At 58.1% G+C, this 13398-nt stretch overlaps 4 protein-coding genes across 4 annotated transcripts in view; 1 reads left to right on the forward strand and 3 right to left on the reverse strand.

Moving 5' to 3' along the window:
- Nucleotides 1-314: 314 nt before the first annotated feature.
- Nucleotides 315-3764, forward strand: LAESUDRAFT_742175 (SPRY-domain-containing protein). The gene is made up of 6 exons (XM_040911179.1): nt 315-1615; nt 1691-1805; nt 1857-2002; nt 2052-2126; nt 2181-3374; nt 3433-3764. The coding sequence occupies exons 1-6, from the start codon at nt 655-657 to the stop codon at nt 3567-3569; spliced, it is 2628 nt and encodes an 875-aa protein (XP_040766655.1). The 5' UTR covers nt 315-654; the 3' UTR covers nt 3570-3764.
- A 385-nt stretch (nt 3765-4149) lies between these two features.
- LAESUDRAFT_723208 (uncharacterized protein) lies at nt 4150-6005 on the reverse strand. Its single transcript, XM_040908367.1, has 11 exons — nt 5928-6005; nt 5836-5870; nt 5609-5772; nt 5432-5486; nt 5279-5376; nt 5130-5227; nt 5067-5068; nt 4871-5015; nt 4686-4746; nt 4599-4633; nt 4150-4542 (listed from the first exon to the last, which is right to left on the reverse strand). Exons 1-11 carry the CDS (start codon nt 5987-5989, stop codon nt 4296-4298), a joined length of 1002 nt encoding a protein of 333 aa, XP_040766656.1. The 5' UTR covers nt 5990-6005; the 3' UTR covers nt 4150-4295.
- A 400-nt stretch (nt 6006-6405) lies between these two features.
- Nucleotides 6406-7139, reverse strand: LAESUDRAFT_723210 (uncharacterized protein). The gene is made up of 3 exons (XM_040908368.1): nt 6905-7139; nt 6602-6837; nt 6406-6531 (listed from the first exon to the last, which is right to left on the reverse strand). The coding sequence occupies exons 1-3, from the start codon at nt 7052-7054 to the stop codon at nt 6456-6458; spliced, it is 462 nt and encodes a 153-aa protein (XP_040766657.1). The 5' UTR covers nt 7055-7139; the 3' UTR covers nt 6406-6455.
- A 1563-nt stretch (nt 7140-8702) lies between these two features.
- LAESUDRAFT_712524 (uncharacterized protein) overlaps nt 8703-13398 on the reverse strand; it is a gene marked incomplete at both ends in the record, with an annotated part of 5494 nt that continues 798 nt past the window's right edge. The window contains 6 exons of the mRNA XM_040906909.1: nt 8703-11079; nt 11133-11297; nt 11339-11422; nt 11473-12233; nt 12564-12866; nt 12939-13286. Of these exons, the coding sequence (XP_040766658.1) occupies nt 8703-11079; nt 11133-11297; nt 11339-11422; nt 11473-12233; nt 12564-12866; nt 12939-13286 (4038 nt within the window). The remainder of the gene's footprint in view (nt 11080-11132; nt 11298-11338; nt 11423-11472; nt 12234-12563; nt 12867-12938; nt 13287-13398) is intronic.

Consider the following 13398-nt stretch of genomic DNA (forward strand, 5'->3'; position numbering starts at 1 on the left):
AGCAGACGAAAGAGTTCAAGCTCAAGCAGAGGAACGGCGTCGCCAGCTTAAGGTAGCCACGCACATTTCCAAAAACAGACCGTGATTGCTTGCGTCTGTTTGTCATTGGTGGCTGAGAGTGGGCGATCACAACAGACGTAGATCCATGATATGTATACTTAGAACTCCCGCAAGAGAATCAATGCTAAGCGGTTCGCCGTGAATAAATGTGCACTTGTTTCAGTGAGATTGTTCATGCAGTGCCGGGCTCCATTGTGTGGCTTGTTGGGCCAAAGACGTTGCACACATTTTAGCGCTCAATGATTCAGCGGTTACGATTATACCGCCACCTGGATTCTACCTGGATTGCTGCTCTCCACCCGAGTCTGCTACCATTTTATCACTCCTATAGGCAAAATGCTTTTCGTTTATTGAATTTGGATTGCTGAATTCTTGCTCAGGAAACCGTTGATCGTAGTGGGAAAATTGCCTGTGGCAAAAGATACAGAGCCTGGTCAGCTGGGCCGGGCGAGGTCACTTGCCTCGTCTCCTCACATACATTGCTCAATCACCCCCATCTATTTTCCCATCGCCAACCGAGCTCGCTCTTCCTCTTTATCTCGAACCTTTTCCTGCTGAGAGTGCCAGGTCGAAGGATCATTCTCTCCGACGATCATGACGACCCGACACTCGCGCTCAGCGAGCATCCCTATCCCCCCGTCGAGTTCGGCAGCACGCAGCCTGGAGGATGTGTTTTCGATGCCATTCGCCCGTCAAGCTAGTCAAGGCTCAGCTCTCGTCCCCTCCGTTCGCCCGCGGCGCACGAGCAGCGGCGTCTCACGCAGCCCTGACGAGCGCAGGCTGCGGGGCCCAAGCACGAGCCCGGTTCGCAGCACTTTAAGCACCTCTTCATCAAGCACACGACCCGTAATGGGCAGTTATTCATCAGCCACGTTGCTAACGGTGCGCACACAGCGCCCGGGGGCTCCCCCCAGCTCCCTTGCAAACGCCTCCTCGGATGTCCCCACCTTCCAGCCGCGCATCATCCGTGCAAGCAGCACCTCTAACCCCGCCCGCGATGCAGTCTGTGTACCAACCGCAGCCGCAACGATTGTCCCGCCGTTTCCCCGCCCGCGTCGCACGGCCGAGAGCATGCGCTCGCCAACGGTGCCCACAGCGCCACGCATCTCTGCCTCGCTCCCGGCAGGCTCCCTCCTCCCCTCGCCGTTTCCGCGCTCCTTCCCCGCGCCGCATACCGAGACGAGCGGGAACGCGCAGTCGTTCGCACGCCCTGCATACCTCGAATATTCTGCCCTGCGTGACTTCATCCAGACCGATGCTCCGGCGACCGCGCCGCCCGCAAGAGGCCCCATAGCGGCAGTTCACCCGCACGCGCCACTCCCCATCCACACCCAGCGTGCATATCTCAGCCATTCGACGACACCTGTGGTCGACAGCGAGTCCGACGGGACAGCAAGTCCAAGCCCGCCTCCTCAGCTCCCCCAGCCTGCGCCGGAAAGCGTAGTGAGCGTTCTCCCATCACATCCGGTGCTGCGGCTGCCCACGCGATGGAGCGAACAGGATCGACACACCTCGCTCACGATCTCCTCGGACGGACGCGAGGTGACTTTCTGTGGTGCGTACGCGCATACATGCTGCCTCTGAGCGGATGCCGCACTCGTAGACATATGCCTGACCTCTAGTCACGTAGGTCCGTCGCTCACGATAGATCGCGATGGCGCTGCAGTGCGCGCCAATTTTCCCATTCCGCCAGCGTGCGGCATCTACTACTATGAGGTGGAGATCCTGCAACGCGGTCCAAAAGGGTACGTATGGTTCTGTCGATTGCTTGGACCTGGCTGACTTGCATCATGCAGTCACATCAGCGTAGGCTTCTCAAGCCCGGCCGTGCGCTTGAGCCGACTCCCAGGATGGGAGCCGAATTCATGGGGATACCACGCGGATGATGGCTACAGCTTCTCCGGTTCGAGAGATGGGTCAGCGTATGGACCCACCTTTGACTGTAAGCGTTCTACTTCGCTCTTCGTAGTAATATGACTCACTCGCATCAGCCGGAGATGTGATCGGCTGCGGTATCGACTTTGGTCAAAATCGTGCATTCTACACCAAGAACGGAGCATTCATTAGTGAGTCCGATCGTTAGTCTCGATGACAGGAACTGATCGCGTTCTCGCACCCAGGCATGGTGTTCAACGACGTACCGACGGAGACGCTGGAGTTGTTTCCCTCCGTTGGTATGCGTCACTTGCCCGAATCGATCCGCGTCAACTTTGGCAGCGCGCCGTTCCGCTTCGACATCTCCAACTACGTTCGCACTCAGCGGGATGCGAAATGGGCGGGCATCATGCGGGGGGAGATGCCCGGAGCCATGGTCAGCACGGGCGCGCAGACGCACGATGAAGAGAGCGCTGGTGAGAAGCCTGTGTCTGCTGCTCCGACGGCGGAGACAAGCGAGAGCGAGGAAGAGACGAGGGCGATTTTGAAGAAGCTCGTCATGGGTTATCTCGAACATCATGGGTATGCGCGAACGGCGCGTGCGTTCCGGGTGCAGTCTGCAAAGGACAGAGGGCTCGTCGGTCCTTCAGAGAGGAACAGAATGGAGGAGGCCATGGACACGGACGACGCACCGCGTGCCAGCTCTTCCACGCTGCAATACGACGCGCCCCTTTCTTTCAGTGGTCTGAAAGAAATCGACGACTTCGGCTCCGTCGATCCTGAAACGGTGGACCTGGAGACGCGTCTGTCCATCCTCCAAGCAGTCCGCTCTGGTGACGTTGACACGGCGCTGGATGCCCTGCGTGCACACTATCATCACGCACTCAACGCACAAGGCGGTCTGCTGCTCTTCCGCCTGCGCTGCCGCAAGTTCGTTGAGCTCGTGCTCAAGGCGGGCGACGCGCTCCGCAGGGTGAAGGAAGCAGAGAAGGAGAAGCAAGCGAGGCCCGCGGATAGCGCGATGCCTATTGTGGCTGTTGACCCTATGGAAGACATGATGATGGACGAAGAGACACTCGCGGATGGAGAGGGCGCGATGGAAGTGGACGAGCCGTCGCCCGAGGCCCTTTCTTCGTCTGTTCTGAATGGATCTTCGACGGCAGTCATTGGTACAGTCTCCAAGCCTGCTTCAGCCGCTGTACTACCTTTCACGCTCGCAGAGATCGCAAAATCTGCGCTGCACACGGCACTTTCATACGGACAGGCGTTGGAGGCGGACTACAAGACCGACACGCGCCCTGCCGTGCGCACGCATTTGCGACGCACGTTTGGGCTCGTTGCGTATGAGGACCCTGAGAGTGTGGGCGGGGAGGTCGGTGCGATAGCAGGACAGGAAGCGCGGGTTGAGCTGGCCGAGGAAGTGAACAGGGCGATCCTTGGTAAGCGGCTTTTACGCGGAATCAACACACTGGGCTGACGTGGTTTTCGCTCTTTTAGAATCTCAGGGTCGACCTGTGCATCCCACTCTAGAGACGCTCTTCTGCCAGGCAGGCGCATGCGTCGTGCAGCTCGGCCTGCTCGGCTGCGGTGCCGCTGCGTTCGCAGACGTGCGCAGGGAGTTCCTCGAGTCTTAATCTGGCTGCTTGACTGTGTTACTTACCTGCTTCCACCGACCGCGGTCCTCCCTTGTGCGATATGTATGTGAGCGTTGTCGGAGACGGCAATATATTGCTAGTGTAAAATTCGCAAGCTATCATGTTATACTAATCTGTGTCGTTGTAAAGTACATCTGTCGGAATGCAATCTCCCCTCTCCAGCCTCCTTGTGAGTAAAGCGATCTGGCCCATAAACGTTGCCTATGTTGCGGTCCGTTCCAAGCTTTCGTGCCGGAGTCCTACTAGCGTCTCCGCATCGTTGATATTTAATTGGTATCTGCGAGACAGAATCACCGGCAGATGGCTTGCAGAGTCTTAAACACACGTCGATTCATCGACCCATTTACACCTTTACAGTTCAGTCGAAGTATAATCAGTGAGACAAAGTATAACCAGTGAGACACAGTGAGACAGAGCCCTTCCAATGTCTCTTCTTGCTTGTAGGATTTGGTTCAACGTCTTTCTTGAGGTCGCAGGGGTGTTGCTTCAAAGTTAGAAGTTCGACGAAGGAACCATTCACATGCAGGCAGGGACGACACACATCGACGAAGATGTCCATTCCGGCGAGACATCACCACATCATCCAGTGGTGCTCGGTCGTCTCCCGTTGACTACGGTCATTCACATGGCGAGTCGCCTTTATCCAACAACGCCATCGAGTTGTACGATCGGCCATCAAAAACGATCGCATAGCTCGTACGATGACTACTGCACCTGCGCCAGCTCGTAGGCCTCACAGTCCTCACTGGTATTCTGCTCGTCTTCGGCATCATCCTCGACATTCTCAAAAACAAGGGACGTGTGTTGGAGCTCGGCGCCAATGTTGCCAACCAGGCGAGAGGGAATGTCCGGCGTGTTCAGGGTGCTGTGAGAAATCGTATTCAAGCCCATGCTGCCGAGGGACACCTGGCGTAGGTTGAGGATGAAGCGCGACACCAGGATTGATGAGATTCTGATTGACTCGGTAAGCATGAGTTCGGCTGAATTGGGTATGATCAAGTCACTTACGGTAGCAGGAAAAGTGTGACGTAGTTTGCGTAATTCTGCTTGCACGTTAACCTTAGAGTGGCCATGCATTTGTATGAGTAAACTCGCCTGTGAATTCTCGTAGCGAACTTTGATCACGATCTCGAGGATGTTGAGAAACAAAAGGGCCCTAATGAATGGTGGAAGAACAGTCATGAAAAGCCACTGTGACAGGGCTCGACATACATGAAGTAGAGCGTGCCTTGAATTGGCTGCTTGTTAGGCATAGCGTGCATTCAGAGGGCCACACGTACTCACCGTCTCTGATCAACAATGTCGCGATCGATCCTGTTATCCGTGACTTCCGCACTGCTATGGCGAGTCGGAATGTTTTGAACCAAGTGACAAGGACCACGATCAGATCGGATACAGCCGGGCAGATGCGCGCGATGAGGACAACTGCAGTAACGGTGCGTGTCGGAGCAACAACTCATAGGTTTTCAAACTCACGTCTATGCGAAAGAAGGCAAGTCCTAGGAGTGCCAACGTCGGAGAGGTGGAGGTGGCACTTACTTGTTCTGTATCGCGATGGACTCGGGGTCGTTAAATTCACAAACTGGATAGCTGCCTGCGTAACCGACGAACGCGTATGAAAGTCTTGTATATGTGTACTGCCCGAGGTGCTCAACAGAGATACGATAGCCGAGAACATATATACTCACGACGTTGACGCCGGCTGGCCCTAGCCCCAGTAGCAAGACCAGCAACGCAGGGACAATCTGGTGTCCACTAATGGCATATGTGCGAAACGCGGAAAAGCCTAACAATTTACCGATCAGTCTCTTCGTGAAATTTGAGGTCAAACACTCTCTAACTTGCTGCCACAGCCTCAAGAAGAACGATCGTCACGTTTACCAACAAGTTAACAGCCTCACAGCTGTGACATTCTATTAACTGCGCTGAACGTACAGCGCGGTCGTCGCCGCTCACCTCTGTTTGCGCATAGATCATCAGTGCTCGATCCACTCGTAGCACGACAGAACATGACTTACCAGTGGAGTATGCCACCAGACAGCATTAAGTGCAAAATTAAGGCCTTGTACGATGAGCAGATAACGGTTGAGGGTAAAGATGATCGTGACAGTGGTCAACCTGGCTCCCCAGATGACGTGAACCTCTTCAGAGAAAGTCACAATGTACTCAAAGAAGATAAAGGCTGAACATGTCCAGTCTGTAAGTCGAGCTCGATCGCTTAGAGTGGTGCGACCCTGGCGCGTACCAGTAACCGCGAGAAAACAGTAGTTGTTGGCGTATCTGTGACAGTGATCGTGAGCTCGTCGATAACGCCTCGGAAAGTATCGTCGTTCTCACGTTAGCTGTAAGGTGTCCGCTTCTTCCTGAGCCAATATGCTTGCAGCTGACGCGTTCGACATTGTAGAGGTGTCAACGCCGGAGACAACACTCAATGCAAAACAGAACAGCACTCGGAGAGACTTTGAGAATGCCCATCGGCGCGCGACTCATCGCATATATAAGGCCTAGAGGGTAAGGTTTGGCAGATGGGCGCTCACGGATAGCATAAGTATTGGAAACTGGATGCCCCAGTACTGCGCAGAGCACCTCGCGCGCTGCGATAGAGGTTTCACATGACGAGTCGCCTCACCAACAGAGCCATTAAGCTGCACGATCGGCCAACATCGAAATGATATCAACGGCGCTGCGATTCGTAGATAGCGTGAAGAAGGGAGCATCTATTGATTAGATGGATGTAATGCAATAATGTTACACGGTTCATGATGCGATGAGAACGGGCTCGTGTGATGATGAGAGTCGACGGCGACGGGAGGTAGTCGGATGAGTTGATACGGGGGATATAGAAGCAAGCACGCAATAAAAACATCACGAGCCGACGCTGAACGACTCTCCGCATCCACACGCGTCCTTGATGTTCGGGTTCTTGAAGGTGAACTTGGCACTACACATCACCATTCACCAATGTAAGCGCGCTGCTCAGAACATCACAAACAACAGGCAGCGCAACGCACCTGAGCGGATCCTCATGCCAGTCCATCTCGCTGCCGATGATCGAGAACAGCGCCTTGCTGTCGATGAGCACCTTAACGCCGTCCTGCTCCACGACCTCGTCAAACTTGCCCGGGTGCTCGACGTATTCCAGGTGGTACGACAGGCCCGCACAGCCCTTATTCCTCACGCCGATCCGGATGAGCTGCGGTGTCGGACCCTTCAACAACGCGCGGAGCCGTTGCATCGCGGCTGGTGTCTATGATACGTAAGGGAGCCCCTGAGTTCCGTCGATCATACAAAAGCCATCTCGAGCGAATACGCACTAGCGTGATGGCAGCCTTCGTCGCCTTAATCGTAGGCTTGCGTCGCTCAGCCTTGGGAGCGGGCGGTGGCCGTGCAGCGTACTGCGGCGCTGCAGCATCTGGTGTCGGCACTGGCACTTGCTTCGCGGGTACGACTACGGGTGCCGTCATGGGCTTTCCCGACGACGATGGTAGTGGCGGGGGTGGGTTTTCATGCGAAAGCGCGGACATCATGGCGTGTCGGTGACTGGGGAGGTAGAGCAGTCCGCGGCTGGTGGAGGGCATGCCCAGGTGGGATGCGAGCGTGAGAGGGCATTGCATGCGGGTGAAGCGGGCAACAGCGGACGCCATGGCTGCGGGCGGCAGGTGAACGATGAGGACGACGACGACGACGACAATGAATATGGACGACGGGGAAGGGAAGTGAGGAAAGCGACGTGTGCAGACGTGTGCAGTGCAGAAATCCGACTCCCCCGAACTTTGTCATCGTGGGGGTACTGCCACTAAAGGGAATGTTATGTAATGCGTTGTCTCTGGAACGCCTGCTCTGTCCAATCAGCGCGTGGGCATTTCGAGATGCGCGCGCATGTTAGGCGCGCTGCTCGACCGCCTCGATTAGCAACTCCTCCTACGAATTCACTGCCCTGCACAGCCCTAGCCATGGCGATCATGGAGTAGTTGCTGCTCTACTATTGCTTATAAAGAAAGCTAGAAATGCCCATCTTTGGCGGCGCGATCTTGTACGGGAGAGGCCTACCACATCTTACAGTGGGGCCACACATTTCGCGATAGTGGAGCTCGACCGCCTCGACAACTCATCCTACGAATTCACCGCCCTGCACAGCCCTAGCCATGGCGATCATGGAGTAGCTGCTGCTGAACTGACCTCTACTATTGCTTATAAAGAAAGCTAGAAGTGCCCATCTTTGGCGGCGCGATCTTGTACGGGAGAGGTCTACCACATCTTACCCCAGGCCACACATTTCGCGATGGGGTATCAACCGAAAGAGTTGCGGAGCGACCAGATTGCGTCGATGTTGTGAGCGTTCAAAACATTTGAATTTCATCTCCATCCATATGATATGGAGAGACTAGTGCGAATGCACGTTGAACATTGCAACGAAGATACACTGTTTGTATAGCGATACGTCACTGATGATGCACTCCTGCTCAGTAACGTATACATGGCTCCACGAGACACACAAGCTCGTATTCGCACGATGCCAATCAGGCTCCACCACCGTCCTAACGTCGACGACTTCCGCACGCACGTCAGCGTACTGAATGGTACAACGTCATCGATTGATACATACAAACTCCGCACTCTATGCACTTGATCTGTACGTAGATGTGTACGTATATACATATATATATATATATATCCCATGCACCATGAAAGTCTATAACCCATAAAAATGCTCCCAACCTAAATCACAGCGAATAACATGCAGAGAGAAAGACATGCAAAGGGAACGACAAAATAGACAACGTCACGCAGAACTAATCCAACTCAATCACCAAACTCCCGATCGCAACCAAAATAAGCTCCTGCTGCCTGCAAGCACACTAGGCGCCGAATCTTGAAGAGCCACCGCGGGATGGGAAGGACGAACGGAGCAGGAAGGTGCAACCCACTGGGGTACCGCGATACACGACGTGAGGTCAGACGACTCCCAATGGCAAGTCCAACGGCAAGTCCATCAGAGAGAGAGGGAACGGCTCTTGAAATATTAATGGCAGCGAAGGCGCAAGCTCCGGCCTCAATGCACGCACGGGTCCTCCTTGCTTGCCTGCACGCTGCATCTGCGTGAGCCTCCCTCTACTGCTGCCGAGTCCCAACTCCCGTCCCACCCTCAGGCATCACCTCAAACTCTGCAGACGCAGACGAGTCCCCATCGCTGCTCCCGCTCCCTCTCCCTCCAACCCTCGACCCCCGCTTAATAGACGGCCGCTTCGTGAGCATCACCTCCCCGCGCTTGCTCTCCTTCTGCAGCTCCGTCGGGCTCGCCCCCCGCTTCGGCCTCCCCGGCGACATCGTGACCGATCCGCCCTGCGCAGACCCATCGCCGCCCGTACTAGTTCGCATGGCATCCGAGTGGTTGCGTTTCCGAGGGTCCTCTTGCTCGTGCAGCCCAAGCGGCGACCCCGGACGATGAGTGACCACCGGCGTGCGCAAAGCATCTTCAATTGCCTCCTTCACAGGCAAACTCATGTCCAACACGACGCCCGAGTCAACCAGCCGCTCCGCATCCCCACCAACCCCCTCCACCTCCCTCTCCCTCTCCTCATCCACAATCATCAACGCCCCCTCGATAACCGCCCGATGCACAAACACATACTGCCGCAAGCTCTGGCAAAGGCTCATCCTCTGCTCCCGCATATCCTCCACAACCCTCCGGATCGGCTCGTCAAACGTCGACAACAACGGCGGCGACACATCCTCATGCAACCGGCGCGGCTGTGCATAATCCACCGTCTTCCGATGAAAATACGCCCCCTGCTGCTCCGCCTCTTCCTGCGCCGGCTTCTCGGGAGTCACGTCCGCCAGCTCTGGCGACTTGGACGCAGAACGCGTACCCTCTCTCGGCGGAGACCCCGACGTGCGCACTTCAGATCGCCATGTATCCAGCCTGCTCGGCTCCTCACGTGGCTTATCGCTCTGCTCCTCATCTTGCTTCACCGGAGCATCCATCGCCTTGACGTCCACGTCCATCGCATTCACCGACTCGCTGCTCGACGACGCCTTCTCGTGGCTCGGCCGCAGTGACATCTTGTTCGTCACCGCGGCCGACAAGCTCGTCGAGCTACCCATCTGGCTCGTAGGCGGACTCGTCGACGAATGCGACACCGACCTAATCGCGGACGACGACGATCCAGTGCCCGAAGTGAAGCGCGTCGTAAACGCTTTGCCCGACTGCAGGGGAAACGAATCCGAGCTGCTCGTCTCCGAATCCTTGCTCGACTCCATCGTCGAATCGCCCACAGACGCGACCGTCGACGTCGACTCCCACCGGTACATCGTCGCGCGCCGCACCTCGTCTATCAGTTCCGAGCTCGCCGGAAGCACGGTCCGAGCAAGTTTCTTCCCAGCAGGCCCAACCGCCTCCGAGCGCCGCGCCTCACTCACCCTCCCAGTGCCCTGCCGCTCGACCCGCTCCCTGCTCTCATCCACATCCATGGGCACAGACTCGGCAAACCCGGCCACACGGACGTGCACCTCGCTGTCTCCCGCCGACACCGGCACCATCAGCTCCGACACCGCAGGCGGCGCAGTGGCGCTTTCGTTCCCAGACGGCGGCGGACTTGGGCTCGAATCCACGTCCATCGGCTCACCACGGCTGCTCATACCACTTCCACTCGGCGTCGACCGCGATCGCGAGCCGCCCTCCGCGCTCCCACTCATGCCGGCACTCGCTGACCCCAGCGCCGCAGCAACAGCCTCCGTCTCCTCCTTCCTCTTCCGCATCTCGCGCCGCACGCCGTCCAGCACTGCATCAACCGCGATGAACCCTCCCGTGCGTCCCACGCCCGCCGAACAATGCAACAGCACCGGTGGATTCCCCAACGCATGTCGCGCAATGCCCGTCGTCGGCTCTATATCGTTATCATCTGCGGACACACCCTCGATGACCGTGCTCGACGGCCGCGTCTTGGGCGACGATGGCGTCGGGATCGTGAACCGCGGGGGCCACGGGCCAGGCTGCAACGGTCCCTCGCCCCAGATTTGATCGCCCGCACCGCGCGACCGCGCGACAGCTTCTTCCACCTCGCGAATCAAGCCAAGAACGCCTCGTGGGTCCTCGGGCACGTTGAAATCCGGCCAGTCGAGATATTGGAACTGCGTCACGGTCCGCGGCGGCGCGTGCGGATAGCCAGTATGCGTCAACCGAAAGACTCTGCGAACCGTGTTCTTGTGGTCGCTGTCGTCATCCGCGTCCTTATGCTCGCTGTCCTTGTCTTTACGTGCCTTGGACGCGCGCGGCTTCGTCTTGGGAATGTGCCCGCCGAAGAACCCGCCACTGATCTCGCTCTCGTGCCTGTGGCGCTCGCGCTCGGGCGTGTCGTCCGTCGCAAGGAGCTTCAGGCGGATGGGCCCGTACTCGCCGTCCACCCAGTACTTGCCACACTTCGTCGTCGCGCCCTCAATCTCGCGAGTGAGCATCACGATCACGTGCACGTTCTGCTCCCAGCAGAGCCTGCAAAGGCGGGATTAGCGTGAGCGCGAGCACACGCGAAAGAGAACACTCACGTCCAGAAATCGTCGTATGTGGCGGGCAGTGGACCCTGCGTCGCGATGTACCGCTTCTTCGTCCCCAGCGGCTGCACGTAGCTCGCGTTCATGTAGTCGTCGTCTCCGGGGCGCGTCTTACGCAGGCGCACGCGCGCATGCTCAAACGGCCAGATGTGACGGTAACTGTGAAGGGCAGAGATGTCAGTACACTTTCAAATTCGCACCGGCGTCGTGTGGGTGTGGCTTCGCGCAAAGTCACACCAGAAATATGCGTAGAGACCGCGGAGAAGCCAGTGCCGAAAACTGGGCTACGCAAATCGCATCCCATCCCATTCACACCAGCAAAACGGTCACTCACCGATTCTTGTTCCCCTTCTCCAATCCAGCCGTGATGCTAAACGGGAACACCTCCGTCTCCTTCTCTTCCTCCTTCTTCTCCTTCCCCGAGCCAGGCCCGACAATCCCAGCCGAACTCACGCTCACGCCCGCACCAGCAGCCACCAAAGTCGCGCTCTCCCTGCTATGATGCTCCATCACGCCCATCAAGCGGCGCTGCTCGCCCAGCTCGATGCGGTAAAACTGCAGCTCGAGCGCGCGCGTGAGATCCTCCGCGCTCGGCGGGCTCTGGCTGCTCGACGACTGCTCGTCCGGCGACGACTCTGCGTTGTTCATCGGCTGGAGCGGCGCCGCGGAGCGGCGCGTGGGTGACTCGGGAGGGGATGATGGCGGCGTCGTCGAGCGCGGCTGCTGAAGCTTCGCCGGGAGAAGGTGCTTCGACGTGTGATGGTGGTGGCCGTGCGTGCGACCATGTCCGTGATGCTTATTATGTTGTTGCTGCTGCTCTTTCAGCTGCCGCTGCCCACCGCTGCTCTTCCTCTCCCTCGTTCGGTCCTCCGCGATCACGCTCTCGCCCTCGCTCTCCTCGCTGCTCACCTCCTTCGCCCTTCCACTCTTCCTTGCAATCTCTCTCAACCACTCAAACGGTAGGTCGCCGACACGCCGCCGCACGCGACGCGGGAGGCGCAGCGCGATGCTGCCCTCGCCCGCGCCAGCGGACTCTGCACCGTGCGCAAGCTCGAGGTTCTGCCTGATGGCATCGAAGAACGGGTTGAACGCAACCTGTGGTGCACGTTGTTAGCTATCGTACACTGGGTGAAAGAGAAGACGAAAGGGCTGGGTATATGCGCGTCGCAGCACTATCACGACCGATCCGCCAAACGGGGGCGCGTTCGACGCGATGCGAAGATATACGCACGCAGGGTACGACGACCTCGATGGGCGGCGATCCTCCATATTCATCGCGCGTCCATCAGACCCGAAACGCAAATTGCCCACGTGTACAATTGCACATCCATGATCATTGCTCCACCACTGATTTCCAGCACCAACAATGCGTACTTGTCTGCCGCAAGCAACCCAGCGCAGACAACATCCAAAGCGATCGCTTACCTGCCTCGCATGCGGCACAGAATGATGTCCCCTCATACCGCCCGGCATGCTACTCACACTCACGACATCCGCAGCCGGCTGTTCTCCACCTCGTACCGGCACACGCATCCGAGTCGGGAGCAACAAGCTCGGCGCAGAGGCGCCGCGCGGCAGTCGAAGGTTAAGCTGCGCCGCGAGCGGGTTGCTCTTCGTGCGCGCGGCGAGGAGTGAGGGGCCAGGAGTCGCGACGGGGATGGTACTGAACGGGTCGACCGTGACCGCACCGGGTGCAGGGGTGGCAGGCGCGAAGCCCGCGCTGGGAGCCTGTGTCAAAGCGAGCGCACGCAAGAGGTCAGCGCTGAGCGCGCGTACGTCCTGCGGCGACCCACAACTTACTGCACTGACGGCCGTGCTCGTACTTGGAGCTCGAACCGGGAACGCGCGCGGGGGGGCCATGGTGGATGCGCTCGTGAACGCGCTCATGGGGAGTGCCTTGGGGCGAAGAGCCTTCTGGGGCGGGATGGACGTGCTCCTGGACATCTCTGGTGCGGATATGTGTGGGAGAGGCCCGATGGAGAGGTTGGAGTTTGGGAGAGGGAGGTCGGTGACGTGGTCGTCGTCCTCGCCGTCCTCATCCGGGAGCGGAGTGCTGTCGAGCAGATCGGGGCGATCGCGCCAGACGGCGTTGTAGCCGCCGCGGAGCCAGGCGACCTGGCGGGCAGGGTGGAAGCCCTCTGCTCGGAACTTGCGCAGGAGGCCGAGAAGGGCGGGACGGTCGGCGAGGGAGGGCGCGTCTGCGTCGTAGACGAGGATGGCGGAGGCGTGGGGCCAGGCGGAGAAGCGGGTGCGGGCGTGG

This window comes from Laetiporus sulphureus (assembly GCF_001632365.1).
Source record: "Laetiporus sulphureus 93-53 unplaced genomic scaffold LAESUscaffold_9, whole genome shotgun sequence".
Classification (NCBI taxonomy): domain Eukaryota; kingdom Fungi; phylum Basidiomycota; class Agaricomycetes; order Polyporales; family Laetiporaceae; genus Laetiporus; species Laetiporus sulphureus.